Here is a 22,594-nt window from a genome sequence, read left to right as displayed (position 1 = left end):
TGACATCTTGGAGACACAGCCCAATCAATCCACCTCAGCGACAGACCGTACAGAGGAGAGCCAAATGCATGCCGAGTCACGATCTGACCTGATAGGCATCTTATACCCGATGTGCAGATGGAAGATCTTAGCGGCCGCGTCCTGCTCCCACTTCCCTTTTCCGGGCTAACCGCGAGCAAGCCCTGTCCCTCTCCTAGTTGTCCCTGTCCGGCGGATCAGATTCCCGGGTGCAGAGTCTAGACGCACATCCTCGGCTGAGTTCCAAAAAAAAACAGAGTTTCAACCCGGCATGCATTGGCGAGACGATCAATAAAGAGTCAAGAGACAAAGGACAGGATGGGAGGCCCGGAAGCGAGCCGCGGCTGCGGATGAAGAAAGCATACATGCGGAGCCCACCCTCCAGACCCCCAGACCCTGCCTGTCTCACTGGCAAGTCTTGCCTTTATGCATCAGCTGGTTTTGCCCGCGGAACGTTACGTGTCTCGTCCAGGTGCAGCGAAGAAGTCTGACAACACACTGCCCTCGTGACATACCGAGTGAGACATCATGGGGCCGCAAGAGCCGAGGTCAGGGTGCACAGAGCAAGAATGTTGCCTTGTGAGAACTCTGCTGCTCCTCCGAAACCGGACCGTCGAGGCAATTATGATCTTAGCTGGGCCCTGCCAGAGATGGGGACAATTCGCGGTAGACTTGAATTGTCAGCCTTGGTGAGGAGATCTCACCCTTCACCTGCTTCCATCAATACAGTAGATCCGAGCTCCGGAGGTCATCCTCGAGAAAAAAAATACCGGAAGGAACTGCAGGATTCCTGCTCGAGCTGCCACACTCTTTGCGGGAGTGTTGTTTGTCTCAACCTAATCATCAGCCTAGCTAGTAAAGCAGCGATCTCCCCGAAAGCTGTGGCAGCGCTCGTCTCGAACATTTATCTCGCTCACCGTCTAGTGGTAAGATTCCTGAGACGGAGAGGAACAGAGGGAAATAACTAGGCGGACTTCCAGCACCCATATGCGACAAGGCTTCGATTCGCCCAAGTCTACCAAAGAACAACACCCGTGACAGCTGTGTCCTTTTGGTCAAGTTTTCAATGCATAGCTGGTCAAGTAAGATATCTACATGGCCCCTGGCCCTTGGTGGCCCATCAGTTTCCACGATGTATTGCCATGGTCGTCTAACCTGTCGAAAGCAGATAAGATATGCAGCAGGAGACATGCCTGGGGGGCCTGTGATGTGCAAGCATAAATACTTTTTTACGGTGATCAGTGCGGTCTGGCCACTTTACAGAGTAGCGGGCCGTTCGTGTCCTTCTGGAGGACCGTTCTCCGTCCAGGTTGTCTCTACTCTGCACATCGTTTTATCTCTCGGAACAGCACTTGCAGTGGAAGAGTCTTAATATGATTGGTGCCATCACTGTACGACGCAGACTCGTCTACAGTCCAAACTCTCATCCGGCGCAGGGTTGCAACATAGGACCTCTGCAGGTACAAGCGCATTCGAAGATGGGCTGCGAGGCGATGCGACGTTGGATTCCCAACACTTTTCTCCCTCTTTGTCAAGAGGATCACCTGTTTCGAATTGGCGATTCAATGGAATACAACGTTGTCCATCCCGTAAGGTCGGTTTCGGTTTCGTATATGATCCAGCTCCATCAAATAGGCACTTACGGTGAAGAATCGAGCCCTGGCTGATTGCATCTTACGATCAATTGAGTGGCCTGTCAGAGCGGCAATCTACCCAACGTGGAATTGATCGCTGTGGGATTTCATGGGCCAACGCGGGTCAGAGATGCTGAGGAGCTTCAGGACGCCCGCTACTACCAGCATAACATGCCGCGTGGCTTCGTCCTGTATTGCTCCGTATCTCTGAAGCTGCGCAGCAGGAGGCGTGCCAGAGTTCGCATGCCTCATGTCAGCATGGCCGCTGCAGTTTCAGGAACCGCCAACGCTGGTGGATGGCACAATGCCTACGAGAGTAGGTGAGCGATGACGACTCGGCACGGCCGCAAGTTATGACACAGTCTCCTGCCAATGCCTGTTCATGGTACCGGATACAGTTTGATGTTCGTCCTGGTCGGTCTCGGCTTCTGGCCTCCCGTTGTGGCCGTGCCTCTGGCGGCCGTTGCCGATCATACCGAGTGGGAACAGACGGCATTCGCTGCCGCGGTACCGCTCACAGCGGCTTGTCGACCACCTTTTTGTCTACTCTGTACGACACAGTTACTCCATCTTCGGACCTGCAAACTTGCATCTAACCAAGGGACACAACGTGCTCATACTGACCAGGAGACGGGTGCCTACTACGAGTACGGAGTACGGTTGCAAAAGCCCGGATCGCGGATGACATTCGTACGGATGCCCCCATGGAGCCTACGAGGCTACTCCGTACCGGTGGAAAAAATGGGTATTGGAGAGATTTTCAGCTCATACGAGTTCCACGCTTTAGGGCAGATCAGGGCTCGAGACTACCCAGCTACAGGACAACAAGTGGCTTTCGCTTGCGTGTGCGTCTTGTCAAGCCCTGACAAACCAGACCAGACGCGTTTCCGTCCACGTCTGCCATGTACGAGTATTCTGTACGGAGTACGAAGCATGCAACCGCAGGGGCCCCTAACCCGCCTTCCCTCCTTGACTCCCCCCGCTATGCAACAGCCAATGCGACATTGCCAGGCACCATCCTGGCAACAGCTGGAGACTACTCAAGGCCCAGGACGGCCTTAAACAAGAGACAAATGTTACGCGAATTCACTTTCTTCCCACAGTCGAATATGGAGATTGGGAGGCGTTAGCTCGGTCCACCAGTACAAGTGCTCTTCCAGACGGAAAGGGTGGGCCTCACAGGCCCCTGTTTTTTCTCTCGATGAGCCAGCTCTCGCTCTCTCCGTGTTTTGGGTGTGATGTGACAGCAGCCGTCTGGGACGGATACAGACGGGAGTCGTCGCAAGAGGAGAAAATACGAGGACGAGAGGGCTTGAACTTGGTATGAGACGATGGACAATACCCAAGAGGTTATGGGAGTTTGGTACCGGTTGGCAGACGTTGTAGTCGGCGGTGGTAGTGACACTAAGGAATGTTTGTGCGCCAATGTAACTCGTATCTGCGAGTTTCGGCACTGCCATTCCGTGCTTTGCCTACGTCGTATGTAAGAAGGTGCCTGAAGGACAGCTCGCGATCCGATGGCCAGCTGTCCCACAAAAGAATCCTGGTCGTCACGCTACGATGCTCGTGGGCGATAAGTGGTCGCCATCGTTATTCGGCTTCACTCCCGGGAAGGGGGCGGCCGCTCTGACTCTAATATTGCGTGCATGAGACGGTTTCCCATCGGAAGACTTGATGACAAGGAGAAGCCGAAGACTAGAAAGAGAGAGTCAGGCTTGCAGAGGTCAAGCCAAGAGGCTAAGCACGCCAAACTAGCCGAGGCCTGTTTCTAGAAGGCCACCAACTGCTTGCGAGATCGAGCAGGCCGCTCTAATTCGTCGAGCACAGACCTGTTTGGACGTTCCGACGAGCGATGCCACGATAACTGCTCGCACTGGTACCCTCTATGAGAGATCAACGGTGCCCATGATACGAGAATGGACTGTTGCATAATGCAAACTCTATCGGGCGGCAAAACAGCCGCATAAACGGCTGCTTTTGGCAACTCGTAGACAGACGAGACATCAGAGTAGATCTTCCTTCCTCGAACGGAGTGCTCCGTACATACTCCATAAGATAGTATACCGCATCCCCACGGAGCCTTCGCGCTTGTGTTCCTGGTTTGTCGAACCGACTGCTAGCGGCTTCGGTAGACTGCCCTGAAACGATTTAGCGGCATCGCCAACCTCGGCCCTGTACTGAGTGTGTACTACGACGTATGTATTGGTTCTTTTTCCTTTCCTCTTTTTTCTCACTGGAAATGCAATGGCCGGTTTTCGCAACTCTAGGTAAACGAGCGTCGCCAGCGGGCAGCAGAGACCTGAGAATAATGGAGCATGGGTAGCGAATTACTTGAATCTTACGATATCCTGCGTACTTCGTAAGATAAGTACGATCAGTTTGCTCTATCCGTTTATTGTCACAAGTACATACGGAGTAGCATTTTTGGGTCTACGGGCGACCAAGGGTGGGATGCGAAGGAGCCCCGGGGGCAATGTAACCTCTCTTCCTGTCCTGGGATGGACTGATGGTCAGTTTTTACGGAGTACGGAGTACGGAGTGTTGCATTTAGTAAGCAAAAGATTCGGGGAGTACGGATTACATACGTAGTATATTGCTCTTTCTAACGGATATATGCACATAAGCCACTATTTTGTAGGTTTGTCCTGCTTTCAGAGCACAGCCAGGGCGAGTTCGGGAGCGAGGATAGAAGAGGCCTTCTCTTTCTCTTCTGGAATCACTACTACGTATGTACGGAGTATATGTATCTTACGGAGCACTTGTCTACTCGTAAAGAAGACAGGCCGAGCTAAGCACCAATAGGGAACGTTAGAATTGGTCATAAAAGGGAAAATGTGCAGAGGGATGACAGAAAAGGGTGCAAGCCATGTCGTGAATATTGAGCTGCTACATGTCGCCGCGGCAGGAAGGGACTTTCGCACGCCAGCGAAAGAAAGGACAGTCGAAGGAAGGCTCGGCGACGACACGCCATATGGAACACAACTGTTACGTACACAGTAAGCGTTGGCGTCGGCGTGTTGGGTTGCGTCGCAGTTGATGCATTTCTTCAACTAGAAGCGGGTGTGATCACAATTTCCTTTCTGACATGAGCCGAAAAAATGCCATGTCTCTGCCAAACAGCCCCTCTGGCTCTCTACGTCGTGCTCCGTATTCGTTTGTAGGAAAGAAGTACTCCGTAGAAGCGCGCAGTACTTGCTGCCGGCCCGACTTTAGATAGTTGTGCGAAGAGACACTAAAATCTGACAGCCACGACCCCGATCACCAGACACACTTATGCACTTGCACGAATACGGAATATGAGCATTCCTCTTCATGCGTGGCGGGCTGCCGCAGCTTGGGAGCCAATGGTTGGCAATGGTTGGCAGACAGTGCCATTTTCATCATCGCATGGCCTTGCTGGACAGGGAGTCGACCTTGCGCTTCAACAGTTGACCAGAAACTTCGTATCTCCGTACAGGGACAGAGCCCAGATGAAGAAAGAGAGGAAGGGGAACGCCTGATGAATGGTCTTGGCCAGTGGGCCTCAAAGAAAAATACCTTACTTGATACTCTGTACTCCGTATGTATACTTGCATTAGCTGTACATAGTAGTGTACTCCGTAAAACGTAGGCGAAGGGCATGGATCCCTGCTGGCCAGATTGAGTTTAATGCCTGAAGATGACACGCAACAGAGTCAGGGTCTGTGCATCGTTGGGAGGAGACGGTTGTCTACAAGCTGTATCCTGCTTTACAATGTATCTTACATAGTACTATGTACGGCGGGGCCATGCTCTAAAAGCTGCCAAGGATTACAAATAGCGGTACTATTTACAGACTAAGTAGCTCATACTTCCAGCTGACGAGCACTCCGTACTTACTCCGCGAGATACTAAATAGTACGAGGTGGATGGGGTATTATTTGCGCCCCTTGTCAGGTATTTTCAGGCGCGTCTTTAGATCTTTGCCACTGTGAACAATCGAGCAGTACTTCTAACGGTGGAAACGGTCGCCATTGCACGCCTGAAAGCCCCTGTCAAGTAAGGCTGCCAAGGTCGAGCGAGATTTTGCCACCGTTTAGATCTGGTGAGTGCACCTGTGGCGAGTCCGAATAATATCCCATCCACCTCGTACCGCACGAGTTTCTTCAAGCCGATGCCAGTATAGGCATTATCTCCGGCTAATCGTCGAAAATCATCGTTGTCGAGTTGGTTGCCCGTTCAGTCAGCTCCGTTGCATTGCCGTTACTGACGTTGCGCTGGACAGCTGCTGATAATTCCATATGGCTGAAACCCCTGCAAATGCCCTCATCGATCCATACTTGGACTGCCGACATGTTGGATTTTCAGGTGTCTCCGCGGATGTCCTTCAAACAAGTAGATTTGATCTGGGCGTTCGCTGTCAAAACGCACATCGTACCGGAAAGAACCCATCGTGTACTCCGTACGGTGGCTGTATCTGCTTCATCTGCTGGAAACCCTACGAGCAGATCTCTACCTTGTCTGACGCTAATCGACCCGTTGAAAATAGGTTCCTTGCACGATTTGCGGAGGTCGCTACGTTCTCCGTATTCCGTAAGATACATACGTATAGACGAATTCGATCAATTAATTTCGTTTCTTTGAAGTACTCCGTATATACGTCTAGTCTCCCAACAGGCTTCCGAACAGCCTGTCTAGCAAGGTTTCTAGCTAGATTTTAGTAGCAAATAGGAGAGCTTCATAACAGACGAAAGAGGGAATTTGCGGGGATATGATAGGCACGTGACTACCGATTAATCTGACCCAGACTTTACATGACTGGACAATGCAGATCTCGTCGCGTGGCGCATGGGAGCCCTTGGCGCACATCGACTACTGCAGTCGGGAGCCAAAGCGACGATACGGAGCCCTGCTGCAGACAATGCCTTCTCTGGACCTCACATGCAAGCACGCAAACAGATCTCGGCTACGCCCCGCATGGCAGGTCAGAGAAAGAGGGGCAACGACGGCATAGACGGCATAGACGTGTCGTGAGCGGTCCTTGGGAGGATCAAAGGATTGGGTCATTGCACATACTATGTACCGTGTCGATCGGGCATCAATGCTATTGCCGATCAATTTCCTCGCGAGCACATCTTGGTGGTTTGGTTGCGGACTGATCCTGGGATGTCGAGCCTTTTCTTCTTCTTTTGTGCGTCCTCTTCCCGCGTTGTCGTTTCTTTTTTGCCGTCGCGCTTCTTCACCGCAACGGTGGCTGGCAGCCTTAGACAGAAGACCAGCGCATCTCAGACACCAGACACGGCAACTGAGACGAGCAATGGACAAGTGAGGCGAGGGGTTGGCAGCAGGGGCTGGTTTTTTTTTTCTTCTTTTTTTTGCGCCTCTTCTGTGACAGGGGAACGATACGGGGTACTCGTATCTTATTACGCCCTTGCCGTATTCGAACTTTGCTCAATACTGTGCCGTTGGTTCCCTCTCCCCCTTGCACTGCGCACTGCTCAAGGGGGTTACCATACATAGTAAGTCCGTACGAGTATCTAATATGGAGCGAGCCGGGGTGTTGAAAGAGGAGCTGATCGGCTACGCTGGGCTATGACAGAGAGAAGAACGCCTCTAACGGTTTCTGCTCCGGTGAGGAGTCGTTTTCGGCCGGCCAATGGCGAGTCTGCAGAGGAAATCCCACCTGCTCGAGAAGGTGTGGCGGCCATTGTGAGTGGTTGATGCTGTGAGAGCGGTGCAGGACCGTGCAACAAGTGCTGTAGCTGGGCTGCCCCAATCAGGATGGCCAGGCTGCTCAACCAGGCAGTGAGCAAAATGCGCGACAGCGCCAGAGGCCACTCAAATGGCTGTACGGCTCTACTCGTGTGCTGTGGCCGGCCTGGGCCTAGTGCTGGGATTTCGTTCGCTGCTCCGCAGGCGGCTGGAAATGAGGTAAGCGCGGCCTCGACGAGTGAGCGGCCGTGTGCGCGAAATGGTGCCTTGGCCCTGCTTGGCTGGAGCAAGTGCTGACCTTCTGGATTGGATCACCAGGGCGAAAAGTCTGGGTCCAGGGGCTCCTGCCCCCCGCTCCAAGATAGGATGGGAAGTTGCCCCCCTTCTTCAAACAGCGAAAAATTTAGGGGTTCCACTTTGCTAACCATGTTCCCGGTCCCATTATTCCCCTCCATCGACAGAAAGAGACACAATGCCGTCTGGGAACGGAAGTGCACGAGTATCTTGCTGTAAAGAGAGTACCCCGGCAGGCAAGTGAGACACTGTCTCTCATCGCTCTGGCCAGCTCCTGCATCTCATAAAGTACATATGCTTCTTGTGGTAGTATTCCTGTAGAGGTATAATACACAGCTGGCCCCGTTCGTTGCTGCCGTTCCTGGCCACTCCTTCCTCTGCTTCCTATGTCGTAGACTGGACTTGTACTTCGTACTGCTTCTTGTCTTCCTTTTTCTCGTCCTTCTTTTTCCCTGCTTCTGTTTTCGGCGAGGACTCCTCCTTGCTCCCACTCCTCCTTGTGTCTCGGCCGCTCGACCGCACCAGCGCCCCGACTGCATCCTCGAATCGACTTACATATATGTGCGACGCACAGCTCCTACCAAACACCTGTCCTTGGCTTCGCCGCTCTTTTGTCCTACGGCTTTCTTTGTCTATACATAGTATCGCATATCGCATATCGCATACCGCATAACGCATATTCGCCCGCTACTGCGCCTCTTTTAACGAAACTCGCCTTGCTTTAAGTACGACCTCACCGCCACCGGACCTCTCGTTTCTTCTGTCGGGATCCGGCTCTTAAGCTCATCAGCATAGGACGATCTCGTCTGCTGTCCCTTCATCCCAAAGGCGGCTGCGCCTGTGCAGCAGGAAAAGGCAGCCATTGTACATTCTCGGTTTCCCCGCCCTCGGCCACTTATAAGGACGAGAGACACGGTCGCCCCCGGGGCCTTTGCCTGTGACGGAGCCATTGAGCCGGATATTACGCTGCTTTTCAAGCCCTTGTCTTATTCGCAATGGACCACACTTTCGCTCTCGCTGAGAGGGCGGCATGCATTTCACCCTTCTTGCTGGCGTCCGACTTTGAATCCACCACAGGCTGTAAGTCGACCGAAGCGTGCTCCCATTCCAAGCCAGCCAGCCAGCCCGGTATCTAACTCGTCCCCCATCCACCCCGAATGTAGATACCAACGGACGATTGTGCTCTAACCTGACAGGCGTGTCGTGCTGTCTGCCATGCCCGTTCACCGACTGGGTGTACCCAGAAAACTTCAACCAGCTGACAGCTGCAGCCGAGTGGATTGCCGTCATCAGCACCATCTGCTGTGTTGCGCTGCTGCTGTCATGGGCTATGCTTCCAGTAGAGAAGACGCACCGGCACTATCTCAGCATCTGCCTGACGACCGGCGTGCTTTTGTTGAGCGTACGTTGGTGTTCCGTGGCTCTCCCAGCTCTCCATCGGTTGGAATCCTGACTGACAGTACAGCTCGGCTTTGTCATCCCGCTGGCGGGCCATCCAGAGCAGTGTGCCGACCCAATCACACCCAACAGCATACAGTCCAGCAGTATATGCGGTGCGTCCGGCCTCATTCTCATTCTCGGCGGCTGGTCCAGCGTGGTGTGGGTGTTTCTGCGGTCCATGTCTCTGCACCTGCAGATCTGCTGGCAGGTGGTCGTGGGCCGTAGCTTCATGTGGTTTGCCCTGGCAGCGGGCTGGGGCATCCCGATTCTGGGCACCATCCTGGCTGCCGTCCTCAGCGGTGTTTCATTCCGTCTGGGCGCGACCTGTCACATCAACCACAAGAACAGCCTGGGAGACCTGTGGATTCCGTTGCTCGTATTTGCTGGCCTGGCCATTATCATCCAGCTCTTCACCTTTGCCTACTGCATCAAGGTGTACCTGGCGTCGCTGTCGGACAACGCGGCCTCGACGGAAGGTTCGGGCCTGCCGTCGTATACCAACAGTATCCGCACGATGACGCCGCGTCAGGCGTACCGTCGAGTGCGCCGCGTCATCCAGCTGCAGTGGCGGGGTATCGCGATTGTGCTCATTATCTGTGTCGACGTCATCTTCTTCAGCGTCGTCTTTGTCTTCCAGGACAACACGGTGGTCCGCCTGGCACACAAGCCGTCCATTGCGGTCGACTGGCTGGTGTGCCTGGTCGAGAACGAGGGCAAGAAGGATCCCTGTCTATACCTGGCAGGGTCGCTCACGGTGAAGAAGTCGACCGTCGGTGCTGTTCTCATACTGTTGGCAGTAAGCACGACCCTGCCTCCGAGCCCCTGGCTGGCACTGACCTCTCTCTCTAGATGAACGGCTTGTGGCTGGTAGTCCTGCTGGGCCGTTGGTCCATTGTAACCGGCTGGGCGGAGCTGTTCAGGCCAGCTGCGTACCAGAACAAGCAGCGCGAATTCGTCTCCGTTGACGCACGGCTCGATGACCTCAAAAAAGACACACGTTCGTACGAGATGCTTTCTCGGGGTGCTTCCTCGGCGGGGTATCCCATGGCAAAGGACAATGGCATAATAACCACCATCGATCCTACCACAGGCTCAGCACCAGCATCGGCACCAGCACCAGCATCGGCACCAGCACCAGCATCGGCACCAGCACCAGCATCGGCACCAGCACCAGCATCGGCACCAGCATCGGCATGGAAGATGTCCAGGTCGACAGACAGCCCAGACTCGCCTACACCGTTGGTGGGCATGGGCGCTCTGGCCAGCCTAGGAGAAGAAGGCAGTTCGGCAGCCACTGCTTCGGCCCGTGTGGAGCGTTCTACCAGCATCACGGGCGGCTCCAGCGGTCGGCGCACGCCGGACTATTTCAATCGGGCAGCCCGCTACAATGCGCCGTCGCGGTCGTCCTCGAATTCGCGACCACTAAACACATCGCTGTCGTCTATCCGGTGGGACGCACAGGAGACGTTTGCGCCGTCAAGGACGGCAAGATCGCCACCACCGCGAACACACACGACGCGTAGTCCCAGTCAAGACGCGTCGCAAGCCGAACTCGACAACCGGCATCCGCTGGGTATGAATCGGATCTGAGGGATCGTGACAGACGGCCGCCCAAAAAGACAAAACGAAAACGAACGTGAACGAGAGTGAGAGGAGCGAAACTACTAGAAGAAAGAGGCATCAGCACGACTATACCCCCCTTGAGCAAAAAGTGTACGAGATTTAGACGACATGCGTTGAGCTGGCAAGCGGCTAGCACAATGCGAGCAAAGCACGCCATAGAGCGGCGGACCGGAATGCAGCAAATGACAGGATGGCCCTGGCTTGTCGCTACGAGATATTGTGTTATCATACTTTCTGGATTGTGCCAACATTGGTGTCTGTGCATGCAATAACGGGCATTGGAAAGGGATGCCACAGCGAGTGTATTTTATATGTATATACGAGTATTTGGGTGTATGTGTATAATTGATGTGCACGTTCCAGTTGTTTTTTGGCTTTTGGCTTGTGACGGATGGGCAATGGTCACGGGATGTTACGTTGTTGGATGTCAGCAATATGCCGGATTGCTGTCCGGCCGACGTCTCAACACACGGCGAGCAACACGAACACAACTGGACCAGCAATGCTGTGCACGATGTACAGAAGGACCAGAAAGACCAGGCAGAGACTGCTGCTGCTGGCAGTGCTGTTGCTAGGGAGCTTCCTGGGCTATGTGTGGACGGCAGAAGCGAAGCTATCAGCGCCATGGGAGCCAGACGCCGGATCGCAGCAGTTTGCACAGCAGCCACTAGCGATGTCGAGCCAGGAATGGTTCATCGAAGAGTACGCGCTGCCGCTGCGGACGCAGGGGCGAGACATTGTGGACGGAAAGCAGCGGCGATTCCGGCTGCGGGCAGTCAACTGGTACGGGGCGAGCGACGAGCACTTTGTGGTGGGTGGGCTAGATGTGCAGCACCGAGCAGCGATTGCACAGACGATCCGACGGCTGGGCTTCAACACGGTACGGCTGCCGTACTCAGACGAACTGGTGATGGCGAATCCAGTGATCAGGGCCGAGCGAGTAGTAGCAAACGCGGATCTGGCAGGCCAGCGGGCGCTGGACGTGTTTGTGGCGACGGTGGAGGCGCTGACAGAAGCCGGGCTGGCCGTCATTGTCAACAACCACATCACGGCGGCGCGGTGGTGCTGCGGAGTGAATCCGTGTGACGCCGGATGGGCGAACGAGGGGGGATGGCTGTCAGGATGGCTGTCAGGGTGGCTGCCAGGATGGCGATGCCGGGTGAGACAGACGGAAGATGCGTGGATAGCGCACTAGGAGACGGTCATGGGCCGGTTGGCAGACAACAAGCGAGTGATCGGAGCAGACTTGCGCAACGAGGTTCGCGGGCTGTGGGGGACGATGTCTTGGGAGCGTTGGGCGACGGCAGCCGAGCACTGCGGCAAGCGGTTGCTGGCCCTGAACCCGGCCTGGCTGATCGTTGTGGGTGGCACCGGGTCAGGCAACGACCTGAGCGGCGTGGCTGCCCGTCCAGTGCAGCTCCAAGTTAGCCATCGCGTCGTCTACTCAGTCCACGTCTACGGCTGGTCTGGTTGGGGCAGTCTTGGCGGCCGTTTCGTCCAGCGGCCCTACCGCTCGTTTGCGGCAGCTATGCAGTCAGCCTGGTCATATCTGCTAGAGTCTGAGACCGGAGATTCCGGGCCCGTGCCCGTCTGGGTGGCCGAGTTTGGTGCCCCCCATCGACCGTCAGTCGGCGACGTTTGTTATTGGCAGCACCTGTTGCGCTTCCTGGCCGCTGTCGATGCTGACTTTGGCTACTGGGCCGTTAATCCGCGCAAGACTGACGGCAGTGAGGAGACGTACAAACTGGTAGACGACGACTGGCTGACGCCCGTGCTGGACTACCGCTTGCGGGATCTGTTGGGCTTGGGATGAGATGTTCGGTTGAGGTTGAATCGTAAGCCGTTTGTGGCTGTGTTGTGGCGTTTTGTGCCTGGGACACAATCTATTGTCCTCGAGCAATCATGGTGGATACGTCATTAGCGTCTATAGCTCTCGCTCCTTCCCCGCAGCGGTACCTGCTTTACCAGAATGCTTTGTTGCGAGCAGCCGAGAAAAGGCAGATCAAGATTCCCTTTCTTTCAGGGCCTTCATCTTTCGCTCAAAAACATCCCGTTTGCAGAACGCGAACGCACACAGCCCCCAGACTCCGGTCGCTTATTTCGTTTCATCTGCTCCTTGCGGGAGTCATTGTGTTATGATCTTTAGTTATTGGCGCTAGTCACGTTCCCCACCAATCTTCTCCATCCTCCTCTCTCCTACTCCAAATCGCTCTGATCGATGAGTTTCCCGGCTGCCGACTCGCTGCTCCATAGCCCCCCCAATATCGTCGAATCGAACTGCCTTTATCGATAGCATCCCCCCGAATGGCCAGCCAGGTGCCGGGGGAACTGGCCTTTGCCGGGCCTGGCGAGCCGTATAGGATTTCGCACGCCTCGTCCCGTCCGACAGGCGATGTCGAGTGTGTCTGGGTCAACGCGTCCTGCGGCGTGCAGACGTTGCAAAGCAGGGTATGCTATGTCTCTTGTAGTTTCTCTCCCTCCGAGTCGCCTCCTGACAGTTTTCAGTTTGGCTCCGCTGCCAGGGAAGTGATATACTCCAGATTGGAGAAGTACATGGACTTTGAGGACGAGAACGAAGGGAGTGGTGACAACGAAAACTGGGATGGTGAGGACGAATCTGAGGAGGATGAAGCCAGTGAATACGATGAGGATGAGGACGAACACCAGTATGACAACGATAGTAGCGAAGACGACCACGAATACGATCACGACAGCGGAAATGAAAGTGCTGCCCATAACGACGAAGATTACGACAGCAGTGAGACGGATGGAATGGCGGACGGCCTCTTGCAAAATCAAGGCATCACAGGAGGCACGAGCAACGCTTTGATGAACGACCTTGCGACCCAGACCAATCAGCCGAGCACGCAGAACACGCAGAACACGCAGAACACGCAGTTGATGCAAAGCTCAGTACACACCGTGTTTGACGGCCTGGGAACCCATGTGGCTACCGGTACTGCCTATATCGGCCTCGTATCTGCTGCCATGGCTAATGCTCTGTCGGGACACGTCGACATGGCTGGCCCCGGTGACCCGGGTGGCCCCGGTGGCCCCAGTCAGACGGTGCCTCTGAAGGAGTCGGTGCCTCTGCACGGCACCAACATCCCACGCGTTGCCCGCGCGCGAGTGAACCTGACCGCCCTGTCCCAGCGGTACAACGTATGTGTTCCTGTCGTCAAAGCGTCGGTCTGCCTGCTTGCTGCTAACCAGACCACCCAGCTCTACTTTGCCGTGTACCAGGACAAGATCCACGTCTACCGGCCACAGCCAGCTCCCGAGATCCTGCGCGGCCCCCAGCTGATCCTCTGTCCGGGACCCAGCAGCGCCGCCCGGACCATTGGTGGCTACATCGACCCCAAGTTCCCCCACCAGGCGAACCACGCCATCGTTGGCAATCTGGGAAGCCAGGAGATCCTCCTGCTGGGCTACGACGACGGCGACGTCATCGCCTACTACACCCACCACATCCGCGACTACCTCGAACGCCGCTCACGCCGTCCGCGACGTCGACAGCAGCAGCAGCAGCAGCCACTCAAGAAGCCCAAGCCCTTCTTCCACCAGACTGTCGGCATGTCCGCCTGGGGCCTGGCCATCCATGCCCAGTCGCGCCTGATCGCCGTCAGCTCCAACCTATATGAGGTCAACGTTTTTGCCTTTGCTCTCTATCCGCCGTCACCGTCTCGCTCTGCCGGCTCTACCGGTCGCTTGGGCGTGTTCCATCGGCCACCGGCCGCGTCCGCCGACGGCAGGCCGACGTCCGACCTGGAGCTGCTCCGTCTGCTCCACCTGCGTGATCGCAACTGGCGCATTCTCCTCCCTCTCGGGCTTTCCGGCCACAACATGCCGGGCATTGCCTTTATTGACGACGCCAACGGGGATGCCGAAAAAGTGATCGGAGTGGATATCCACGGTAATGCCTGGTTCCTCGATCTCTGGAAAGTCGGAGTGAACCGAGCTCTCGTCATTCTTCCTCCGGTTCGGGGCGAGTGCGTTGTCCCCTCCCTTCTGCGCTCGGCAGTCCCATGCTAACACCATGTACCCCCTACAGTCGGCCCATTGGCTGGGGAATTCTACCTCTTCCCGCAAAGGCGTTTGTTAAGTCGAAGCGAATGCCGCCCATGTCACTAGCAGGTGCCTCTGCCGCAGGCTCTTTGGGCATTCCAGATCTCCTAAACTTCACAGGCGATAATGACCTCTCCTGTCCGGAAAATTTCCAGAGACTTGCCACCGACAGCCAAGCTAACAAGGAAGCTGAAGGGGAGCAAGAATCTGACGACGAGAGTTGGGGGGAGGACAGCTCGGATGAACACGACTCGGTTTTGCCTGTGGACACTTATACGTCCTTCTCCGGCGGAGGGTACAAGGATGGGTCTGAATATGACTCCGGTAACGGACAGGGAAGCTGCACAACCGTCAGCAGCAGCAGAAGCAGCAGTGGCAACACGCCCAGTCACCACCGACACAACCACGGGCGCTACGGTTCAGAGGAGCAGCATCACAGTCACGACTTCCAACTCGGATCGGTGATCTGTCCCAGCCTATCGCTGGCATGGCCCGACCTCTCGATGACGAAACTGGTCACCATCCTCCGGTGTGCGCCGCAGAGACAGAGGCAAGTCAAGGACTTGATGCTCACGGGATCAGAGAAGATACCGGAGCTACTGCAGATGGCAAAGCGGCTGTCGATCCTGCGGACCTTTGGCTTAGAGGCAGATCTGTTCACCACAGGCATGGAGAAGGCGTGGGGCGTGTTTTCCAACAAGCTGATGGAACCGCCGGTGGCGTCCAATTATATTTGGGACATGAACGCCAACTACCATCGGCTCAGCTTGCTCGAGAGCATCCCGGAGATCGGGGTTGTGATTGTCGGCGGCATGTTTGGGCGCGTGGCAGTGCTGCGGCTGATTCGAGGCAGCCTGACGTCCAGAGGTTCGGGCAACGGCAGCTCGCCGCGGCTGAAGCGCTGCTTCCGCACGGAGTGGGTTCTGCCGCGACACGTGGAAGAGAAGAAGAAGCTGCGGCCGCCGTGCTGTCTGCTGGGCATCGCCGTGTCGCCGGTGCCCGAAGCCGGCGCCAGCATGTGGGACCTCGCCAGCAGCACCAAGAAGCGACAGCAAGAAGCCAGGTCGCCGCGGCGCTGGCGACTCATCCTGCACTACATGGACCACAGCGTCTTGCAGTACTACATTGAGGAGAGGAGCCTGGGACGTCGACGGCAGATTCATCTGTCCGTTTAGCCGGCCGTCATAGATGCGTTCGTGCACTGTTAAGCAGGCGTTTTGAGAGGTTGGAAGTAAGATACCCCATTATCGAGAACACTAATCAAATTATTGCTATGACTATGCAGCACTCGGATGTGATTAGGAAGTGATGACGACAAAGTAAATAACATGACGAAAGGGGGAGGAGAAAGGAGGAGGAAGGAAGAAGGAAAAGAAGAAGGAGAAAAGGTAGGAAGAAGAAAGGGGGAAAAAGGGGGAAAAGAGAAAAGAAAAAGAGGAAGAAAAAAATGGAATCATCGACAGCACCCCGCTTCTCGGACACGCTTCTCGCCGCGATCTGACGAGGTCAAGACGGCGGATCTATGGCGCTTGGATCCGGCCGCGGGCGATGACGGGGCATGGAGGGTCTGCAGGAGTGGTGGCGAGCTGTTGTGGCTGTTGTCGTCGTCGTCATCGTCATCGTCATCGTCATCCATTTGCTCTTCCTCGGAGTCATCCTCGGCCCGGATGGCACGCATCTGCAGGAGGATGGCCTCGAAGCGGCGCATGTATGGCTGGCGATAGCCATTGATCTGGATGCGGCGACGGATGCGCTCGAGCTGGGTGCGGAACTGGACCTGGTCACAGAGCAGCTGCAGCTCGTCGAGGAGGAAGAAGGCAGCCTCGGTCCCGGAGGCAGCCTCGGAGACAGACAGATCGTCGCCGGCGTTTCCAATCAGCCGTTGGTACAAGTTTCGGTCGTCCTGAGTCAGACCGGCGTGGACGTCTCGGTTGTGATGGAGGACGAGAGTGTTGAAGATCCAGACGAGGGCACGACAGGCACTGGCGCGGTGAAGGCGGTGATGGCGGTGTTGCGGCTGTTCCAACAAGATGCGGATCTGCTCGACGGCATTCCGGACTTGTCGAGCTGCCCAGGCCACGGTGACCTGCTCCGAGGCCAGGGCCAGGGCTGGGGCTGGAGTCGACAGAATTTCGAGAACATGCTCGACACGTTGCTGGATCTTGCGAAAGGGGTCGCGAGCCTTGTCGGAGGGCGAGAGCAGCTTGAGAAACAAACCGAAAAACTCGTCGTTGGACAGCAGAAGCCGCAAGACTGTGCGTTGAAGGTCGACGAGGCGAAGGAGTGGCTGGGAGCGAGAGGAGGAAGAGTTGGATGAACTGGAAGAGGAAGAGCTGGAAGAGCTGGAAGAGCTGTCGTCATTCTCCATTTCTATCTGACTGCTCGTCCTGTTCCTCTTTTCGTTTCTTGGTCCCCACAGCATCTGTCGCAGCTTCTCCGGGGCGACATCGAAGAGATCCGGGGCAAAGGCATCGACGCCGACGTCGTCACGCACGCCAGCAAGACCAGCCAGGATTTCACGGGCCTCTCGGACACGGTGGACATCGGGTCGACGACGGATGGGCGAGCCGGGGCTGCAGTGAAGGGTGCGGGCGAGGACGTCGATGTGGAAGTCAGCGATGCGGCGATGGGCACGGGAGCCAGCGAGGACACGCGGGAAGCCGTGAGCATCGAGCACAAGCGGCTGGTTGTGGTCGTGGACCATCTGTCGGGCGATCTGGTCCATCAGCCAGATGAGATGGCGACACGGTTGGGCAGCTGAACCGGTGCAGTTGCAACTCGGCCGCGGGATTCGGCTGCTGGGCGAACCGATGCGAATAGTACGCGGCACCACTTCACGCAGCTGGAACGCATAGACGTCTGGGTCGTTGCTGACACCGCACCACTCAACGACCATCGGCGGCGTCTCCTCGGGTGCCAGCGGTCGGAAGAGCTCGCGGATCAGCTCCTGCATCTCGTCGTCCAGCCCGTCCACGTCATACAGCAGGCCGGTCATGGGCGAGCGGACGGGACCTTGGTTGTCATCGTCATCTTGATCGTCTTGGTCATCTTCTTCTTGATCTTCGTCCTGCTCGTCATCTTCCTCTTTCTCTTCATCACCATTCCCCTCACTCTCCATCCATCTTTCTTCAGCCTGACTCTGCGAGCGAGTAACCGGCACCATGTTCAGCGAAAGCTTGCTGAGTCTGCCAGTGGGTGGATGCATTGGAATGGAAGCATAAGCAGCACGAGGAAGAGGGAAAACAAAAAACGAGCCAGACGGACAATAAATAGGAAAAGAGGCATATACTATCTGTGTTTGTCCTCTTGTCTGCCTGCTTCTTGGAAAGACAAGCTTCGCTTTCCCTTTTGACCAGCTCGGATGAGCTCTAGCTCGCTTAGACCACAAGGACTTGCAAGCCCAAACGAAACGTAGCTGGGGGGGTGGCCGCAAGAAGACTGCATAATCATCACCGACCCGCAGGGTGTGCCTGGAAGTTGATCAGACCGGGTCCCTTCTCCCTGATGAAGAGGGGTTACGTGAGAAGTGGATGGGAGGAACAGGATACGAGCACAAAGGTCGGTCATCAGACCAGAAGGTGTGTCCTCTCTTCCGGTCTCCCACTGGTACTGCTGCAGCCTGTCGAGGCTCCAACGGCAAAGGGGGCCATCGCGACAGTTCGGGGTCAAGTCCTGCCGACCATCCCGTCCAGTGCTACCAACAGCACGGATGCGATCCACTCGCTGCCTGTCAGTTGGATGCAACAGACCAGCAAAGGAGCAGCCGAAGCCGTACTGGAGGTGTGGTTGCGGTTACGCGGCCGCCGGAGTGGGCGCATCTTGTCTTCTGTCATGCGCAAATGTGGTACTCGATCAAAGATGCGATGGAAATGTCGGCGGCTATTTTTCTGTCTTGTCATTGGTTGCAGAGGAGAAGTCGCGCCGGCAGCCCCCATTGGCCATTGGGCCGCAAGAGTGGACCATCAGAGGGGTCCGCCCTCCCTGGTCTGATCCAATCATAAGGCTCAGCCTCCCGCAACCCTAACGCGGCGCCGGCCGTCCAATCAGAAGCCGCGCCGGCCATCCCTGCGCGATGCCCCGACTTGGACGGCTCGACTCTTGTGCTCAGAGGCCCATTCGGGAGGCCCATCCTTTCTGCAGCTCGTCTCTCGCGTCTACGCCCCTCCTTTGGGGAACGTCTCCCGTCCTGGCCGTTGTGACCGGCCGCTTTCCATCCCGCATGGAGCCTCGACGACCCTGCCTGCGTCTCCTTGGAGTCGGATGGACTGTCTAGTGTGTGAAGGCGAGGACCAGTTTCCAAGGGACAGACGAAGACGGTCCTTTTTCCTCCACCCCCCTGCAAGCCAGGGTCTTCACAGTCACAAGGACCAACTACGGAGTACTACTGCTGTTGTCTTCCGCCTCTTGGATCCGATCAAGGCCCCCCAAACAAGGAATACGGCCTTCCCCTCTTTTCCGGTCTTTCGGGAATGAAAGTGATCTGGGAAAACGGCCGGGAAAGCAGCCCTGTCACTGCTAACCGCCGGTGCTACTGTCGGTCGGCTGTTGGGCCTTGGGAAGGAAGATCAGACCTCTATGGCCTGTTGAGCTGGTCGGTACGCTCCATCGGCAAGGCATCCTTGATCGGCAGCTCGGGGTGAGCAGATAACACATTTATTGAAACAATACTCCCAAGTATCCAAGGCAGCCCGCAGATATACAGCCATAAAATCAACGCGAACCTCATCCTCTCCTCAATACCATGTCCATGTGATCAAGCCCAAGAGTTTTCCGTCGTTCATCCAGCGCATGTGTGTGATCAAGTGTCTTGACAAGTAAGCGAGAGCAGAAAGAGAACAAGGCGAACATGAACAATTGTCGAGACATTCCCATTACACCCAACGCCAATCCTGTGCTAGAGCCCCAAAACATAAAATCAGACGTTAGACCACTATCCTCCAGCTTTGACCCCTCTCGTAAACATTGATTCTCTCGTTTTTCTCTCTTGTGTGTAAGCCAGCCCTGTAAACGCCACTGCATGCAGCAAATTAGCGATCGCCGCCAAAGGATAGTGTGAGCCGAAGATGTAGTCATAATGAGAAGTCGGTCGTAATTCGTCAATTAGATCAAAACGCCAAGGACATCCCATCCGGCTACTGCATGCCTGAGATCTTGCGCTGCGCTGACGCCATGGCCGCCACTGACGGCATGTTGCCGGCACTGCCCACGCGACCGCTGGTCTTGCGTATTCCCACAGGTTGTGCACTGGCCATCTTCTTTGCCGACGCGCTGGCCGTCCGCTCCGAGCTGCGCACCTTGGCCATCACGACCGACGCTGAGCTAGAGCGCTGGCCCTCGTGGTTGTGGATCGACTTGACTCGCTGTATGGCCGAACCGATGTTCTCGGCGTCATTTGACGCGTCATTTTCCAGGGCTGCCGCCAGTATCGCCGCCGTGCTGTGGCTGGCCGATCGTGCCTTGCGATGTCGTGCAGCAGCATCTGGCGACGATACCGTCGTCGTGGTCGTCGTTGTCGTCTTTCGGTGTGCGCGCATCCGCAGATACACCTCCTCTTCCGAATCGGCACTGCGGCTGTCACCACTGGACCGATGGCCGTCCTTGCCCTTCTTCTCCTGCTCGACCACATACAGCTCGGCCTCCTCGTCCTCGTGCACCACCGTCTCCGTCGCCTCCTCTACCGTGGATGTGAAGTTGGCCTTGCGCGAGTACGGGTGGTGCCGGTCAGACCGAACTGCCTTGCGAGGCTGTCCCGGAGTCGGAGCTGGAAGATAGTCTTCCTGCGCGGCATTCGTGCGTTCTTGGTCCATCTCGCTGAGTGGTGAGCGGCCTGAGACGCTGCGGTTCGGCGGCGTCGATGCCGGCTGCGGATGCTGATTATGATGCTGGGCTGACCGGCCTAGATTGGCCTTCTGCATCGCGCGAATCGGCGTGCTCGGCAGGTTGCCTCCAGCGCCAGCAGACGCGGCCGCAGCTGCAGCGGCATATTCCCGGCGCAGCTTGCGCTCGACCCGCTCCTCGACCCACCACTCGCGGAAGATGCCCTGGTTCAGGTGCAGCCAGTGCTGCTGCGGGCCCACGACCATACCCGGACGCATGAAGCGCATATAGGAGATGATCTCGTTCGCAGTGAAGCCGTGGCGGTAGATCAGGTAGGCACCGATCAAACAGCCTGTCCGACCCAGTCCGGCCTTGCAGTGCACGGCAATGTTCTTCTTGCGCACGTTGATCATCTCGTGTGCCAGCCGGACAAACTTGCGGACCGTCGACATGGGCGGACAGGTGCCGTCGTCAAAGATCATGTCGAGGTGCTGGATGCCCAGAGCCTCAAAGTACGACGGCGAGTACAGCGCCGAGTTGAGCCGGACCACAAGCCCAACGTTGCGCTCCGAGAAATGCCGGAGCACGTTCTTGAAGGGCTGCGGCAGCGTCGGGTGTGCATCCACAGCATCCAGCGTCCGCGGAAGCGACTCGTACAGCTCAGGCTCCGACGTCTCCGTGATCCGGGTCACAGGGTCGTGCTGCGGCGACGCAAAGGCCAGGAAGTTCGGCGTGATCCAATTGAAGTCGCCGTGCTCCACGCGTTCAAACGTCTCGTACTCGGCCAGGTCAAAGCTGTCGAGGACACAGCAGCCCTCCTCTTTGGCCTTCCAGACACCGTAGACAATGTCCTGCACTGTGATGCCGTAGTCGGCCTGGCTGTAACCGGCGTCGCGGAACGGCATCAATGGCGGGTCGACCTGAGCAATCGGGGCCAGAGCCAGATGGGGCGGCCATGACTGAATCAGTACCATGTAGCACGCCAGCAGACAAGATGCATTGGCCCGGCCTGGGGTGATCATTAGCAGGGAACAGGCGCCAACGACACGGAAGCAAGGCGCCAGGAATCAACCTACTTCGGGGATCTGCTTTGCTCCAAAAGACGACTGGCCGCTGCTGGTTTTCTGTTGCTGCAAGAATCTCGTGGAAGTGCAGGGCAAAGCGGTACAGATGACCGACGTGCAGCGGGCCAAAGTCGTGGTGAAAGGCATTGTAGAGGAGAGAGTCATCGACGGTGAAGTAGAACGGCTCGCGTCCAGACCTGTGTCTCCTGCTCGTCTTGGCCGTGTTGCCAAACGGGAAGAGGGTGTCGGCATCGGGCGGGCTCAAATAAGAGGCGAGATAAAGGCGGTCTGGCGAGGAAGAAAACAACAAGAGCCTAGTCAGCAGGAGAAGCCGCAGGAGCGAGAGTCGGATGACGCAGAGATGGCGGCTTACCCGGGAGATACTCGATAATCTGCCCCAAGTTGGGAGCTTTCGTAGACGGTGCCATTGCAGACGAAGAGGACTCAAGACAGGGCTCGCTTGATGGCTTGAGGAGAGGCATGCGAAATCGTGACGAAAGCAGACGGTAGTGGCCGTAAACAAGAATGATGGAGAGGGGGGGCTGCTTGCTTGGACGAAAACGATGGGAAAACGGGCCCGACAACGGCTTTCGCGATGCAGAGACGAAGGGATGCAGAGAGGATGAGGTGGAGGTCCCGAGGAAAGGGAGGAGGAGGAGGGGAAGAGACGACGGCAATGCACCGCAGGGAAGACTGAGGCAGGGCGACGCAAAATGAATAAAGTCGAAGATGGCGAAAGGAAAAGAAGAGGAAGTTGGTCGGGTCAGAGAGGATTGCGCACTCCGGTATTCGTATGCATTCTTGAAGGGAATAATAAAGCGAGGTTACCGTATTTTTCGGCTTTATTCTTGGGTTATTTTTTATTCCATTTTGTTGTCTGACCGGCCTTGTTATTTGTTGTCGTTTCTCCTGCGTTGCATTGCAGGCAAGGCAGCCAGGGGGACCCCCTAATTCAGCCAATGGCCAGCC

General features: G+C 56.3%; 5 protein-coding genes across 5 annotated transcripts; 3 read left to right on the top strand and 2 right to left on the bottom strand.

Annotated features, from left to right (window-relative positions):
- Positions 1 to 8,611: 8,611 nt before the first annotated feature.
- CMQ_853 (uncharacterized protein) lies at positions 8,612 to 10,646 on the top strand (the record flags this gene model as incomplete). The annotated part of the gene is made up of 5 exons (XM_014317932.1): positions 8,612 to 8,696; positions 8,813 to 9,018; positions 9,082 to 9,852; positions 9,906 to 10,053; positions 10,282 to 10,646. The coding sequence occupies 5 exons, from the start codon at positions 8,612 to 8,614 to the stop codon at positions 10,644 to 10,646; spliced, it is 1,575 nt and encodes a 524-aa protein (XP_014173407.1).
- Positions 10,647 to 11,883: 1,237 nt separating this feature from the next.
- CMQ_1422 (cellulase family protein) lies at positions 11,884 to 12,492 on the top strand (the record flags this gene model as incomplete). Its single annotated transcript, XM_014318501.1, has 1 exon — positions 11,884 to 12,492. The coding sequence occupies one exon, from the start codon at positions 11,884 to 11,886 to the stop codon at positions 12,490 to 12,492; it is 609 nt and encodes a 202-aa protein (XP_014173976.1).
- Positions 12,493 to 12,983: 491 nt separating this feature from the next.
- CMQ_1646 (uncharacterized protein) lies at positions 12,984 to 15,919 on the top strand (the record flags this gene model as incomplete). Its single annotated transcript, XM_014318725.1, has 2 exons — positions 12,984 to 14,668; positions 14,731 to 15,919. The coding sequence occupies 2 exons, from the start codon at positions 12,984 to 12,986 to the stop codon at positions 15,917 to 15,919; spliced, it is 2,874 nt and encodes a 957-aa protein (XP_014174200.1).
- Positions 15,920 to 16,197: 278 nt separating this feature from the next.
- Positions 16,198 to 17,739, bottom strand: CMQ_712 (uncharacterized protein; the record flags this gene model as incomplete). The annotated part of the gene is made up of 1 exon (XM_014317791.1): positions 16,198 to 17,739. The coding sequence occupies one exon, from the start codon at positions 17,737 to 17,739 to the stop codon at positions 16,198 to 16,200; it is 1,542 nt and encodes a 513-aa protein (XP_014173266.1).
- Positions 17,740 to 19,876: 2,137 nt separating this feature from the next.
- Positions 19,877 to 22,053, bottom strand: CMQ_931 (protein-tyrosine phosphatase; the record flags this gene model as incomplete). The annotated part of the gene is made up of 3 exons (XM_014318010.1): positions 19,877 to 21,570; positions 21,638 to 21,913; positions 21,999 to 22,053. 3 exons carry the CDS (start codon positions 22,051 to 22,053, stop codon positions 19,877 to 19,879), a joined length of 2,025 nt encoding a protein of 674 aa, XP_014173485.1.
- Positions 22,054 to 22,594: the final 541 nt, after the last annotated feature.

The sequence above is a fragment of the Grosmannia clavigera genome (assembly GCF_000143105.1).
Source record: "Grosmannia clavigera kw1407 unplaced genomic scaffold GCSC_140, whole genome shotgun sequence".
Taxonomy (NCBI): domain Eukaryota; kingdom Fungi; phylum Ascomycota; class Sordariomycetes; order Ophiostomatales; family Ophiostomataceae; genus Leptographium; species Leptographium clavigerum.
Note: the sequence above shows the minus strand (reverse complement) of the source record. Positions and strands in the feature narration are given on the sequence as shown.